Source organism: Larimichthys crocea, unplaced genomic scaffold (genome assembly GCF_000972845.2).
Source record: "Larimichthys crocea isolate SSNF unplaced genomic scaffold, L_crocea_2.0 scaffold709, whole genome shotgun sequence".
Classification (NCBI taxonomy): domain Eukaryota; kingdom Metazoa; phylum Chordata; class Actinopteri; family Sciaenidae; genus Larimichthys; species Larimichthys crocea.
In genome coordinates, this window is record NW_020859372.1 from 200 (window position 1) to 2063 (window position 1864).

Below are 1864 nucleotides of genomic sequence, written 5' to 3' on the forward strand. Positions count from 1 at the left end.
CAGTGTTTTTAGCTCTTCCCTCGTCTCCTTTTCCTTGTTGATGAATTTCTCTTTTAGGAATTTCTGTCTCTTCAGCTGTGCTTTTGTCTCTTCCAACTCTTGGTTGAGTTGGCAGCAGGTCTCACAAAAGCAGCCGCGTACTGTCTGCTCTACATCGCTACTCTGGTCACCTGTGGGGTTCGTCGGGCACTGCATTTTCTTTGGCTGGTAGAATCAGTCACAAAGAAATGCTGTAGGTTGCAGTTGTAGATCTCTAACGAACAGATGTGTTCTGTATCAGTCGTTTGTCTTTCGAAAATTGTCTTTTCTCGCACTTTCTCACCGTGGTGTCACGTATTGAAAGGTCTGAAATGAAATGATACTGACTGAAGAGCCGTGGCCTTATATAGCCTATAGACCTGATGACATCACAACTCACATTTTATTTGGCTTTGATCATTTGCCCCGCCCCCTTTTCTCTGAGTTGTTTTTTTACGTCGCCCAATGCTAACCCACTACGCCACCGACCGTCCCATAACAACACTTTTTGAAACTTCAGAAAGTATGACAATTGTCTTCATTTTGCGCTGAGAAGACTTTTTTTGATTGTTAGGTAGCAAATTATCTTTCTCAGACCTTTTACAATGCCTATATAGAGTGTACAGAGACATTAAGATCATAATGCAAGATGTCTTTTCCTCTTTTTATATTTTAAAGTGATAGTTTAGTCACATATGTCAGGAATTTGTCAGGAATTTGAAACTGTACCAAACTTATAAGCTGAGTTCGAGTCATTTTTGAGCAATAACTGAAGTCATGTGAACAACTTAGATTTGTTTTTGGTAAATGAAGCCACACCAGTGTATCAAGCAGTGCTGGACAGGTTTTTTTTTTTTATTTAAATATACTTTGTAAGTACAAAATATGTCACATAATCACACAATCAAGTATTGCACTTATATTTTTCATAATTACTACATGACTAAAAATACATTTGAAGAATACTCCTTATGATGACAGGTCAACATTCACTAAATCCTGATTTTATTGCTTATTGGTATTTTATTTTACTTTTGTAAACTCATCTACTGACTGATCAGCAGTTGTATGTTAAAGTTCTAGCAGTACTAGTTGATTTCTACAGTGTGTTCCTGGACATAGACAATGTAGTGGTGAGTGTTTTCTCCCTGAGTGAGGACTGTCAGAGCCTCCAGGCCGTGTGCCTCCTCCACCACCATCACCTGGTCGCCGGTTAGACCCCCGTCTGCGTTCACCACCATCAGCTGATTACTGCAGTTACCGACTTCCTGCTCATCTGCCACCTGCAACTTCAGCCACAACTCACCATCAACATTTTTGTTGTAACCATTCTTTTTCTTAGTAAGTCATGTGATGTAATTTACCTGTTGTACCACGGTAACAGTGCCTGGAGCCATGGCGACCATGGAGGTGATGGCATCATGAGTCTCTGAACTGAATTCTGTAATTTGCTGGATATTAACTGTACACAAAAAAAAAACATTTATTTTAAGGTTAAGTACATACTGTATGCTAAAATACATTAATGACTCACACAAATAGGAATAGCCATGAATAGGACTTAAGTCAGTTATCCACTGTATGTTTATCACAGTTGCTGTTGTTACCGTTGTCCTGCAGAGCTGATGCAGTTGCACATAAAATTAAGAAAATAAAAAAAATATTTACTGAGTTCAGACATCTTTCTTCATTTTTAATTTTGATCAACTTCTTGAAATAAGTTATCAACTCAATAAAACAATGGACATGTAACAAATTGTATTTTTTATGCTGAAAAAAACTCATGTTTTTAAGTCATACTAACTAACCTCCTGAATCATTTTTAGAGGCCACATGTATGAAAGTA

At 37.8% G+C, this 1864-nt stretch overlaps 2 protein-coding genes across 3 annotated transcripts in view; one reads left to right on the forward strand and one right to left on the reverse strand.

The window, feature by feature from the left end:
* Positions 1–770: 770 nt before the first annotated feature.
* Positions 771–1476, reverse strand: LOC109143166 (zinc finger protein ZFAT). 2 transcript variants are annotated; one of them, XM_019279585.2, is made up of 2 exons: positions 1383–1457; positions 771–1301 (listed from the first exon to the last, which is right to left on the reverse strand). In XM_019279585.2, exons 1-2 carry the CDS (start codon positions 1422–1424, stop codon positions 1107–1109), a joined length of 237 nt encoding a protein of 78 aa, XP_019135130.1. In that variant the 5' UTR covers positions 1425–1457; the 3' UTR covers positions 771–1106. The 2 variants fall into 2 exon arrangements, with proteins under 2 accessions (XP_019135130.1, XP_019135129.1); XM_019279584.2 differs by having other exon boundaries at positions 793–1307; positions 1383–1476.
* The window catches only part of LOC109142065 (transmembrane emp24 domain-containing protein 6), a gene marked incomplete at its 3' end in the record, with an annotated part of 3673 nt that continues 3231 nt past the window's right edge, over positions 1423–1864 (forward strand). The window contains exon 1 of the mRNA XM_027276928.1: positions 1423–1428. Coding sequence (XP_027132729.1) covers positions 1423–1428 — 6 coding nt within the window. The remainder of the gene's footprint in view (positions 1429–1864) is intronic.

Coding starts and splice junctions, on each gene's coding strand:
- LOC109143166 (XM_019279584.2), bottom strand. CDS start 1,424: ATGGTCGCCATGGCTCCAGGCACTGTTACCGTGGTACAACAG. Junction 1,308..1,382: donor CTGTTACCGTGGTACAACAG/GTAAATTACATC, acceptor TTGTGGCTGAAG/TTGCAGGTGGCAGATGAGCA.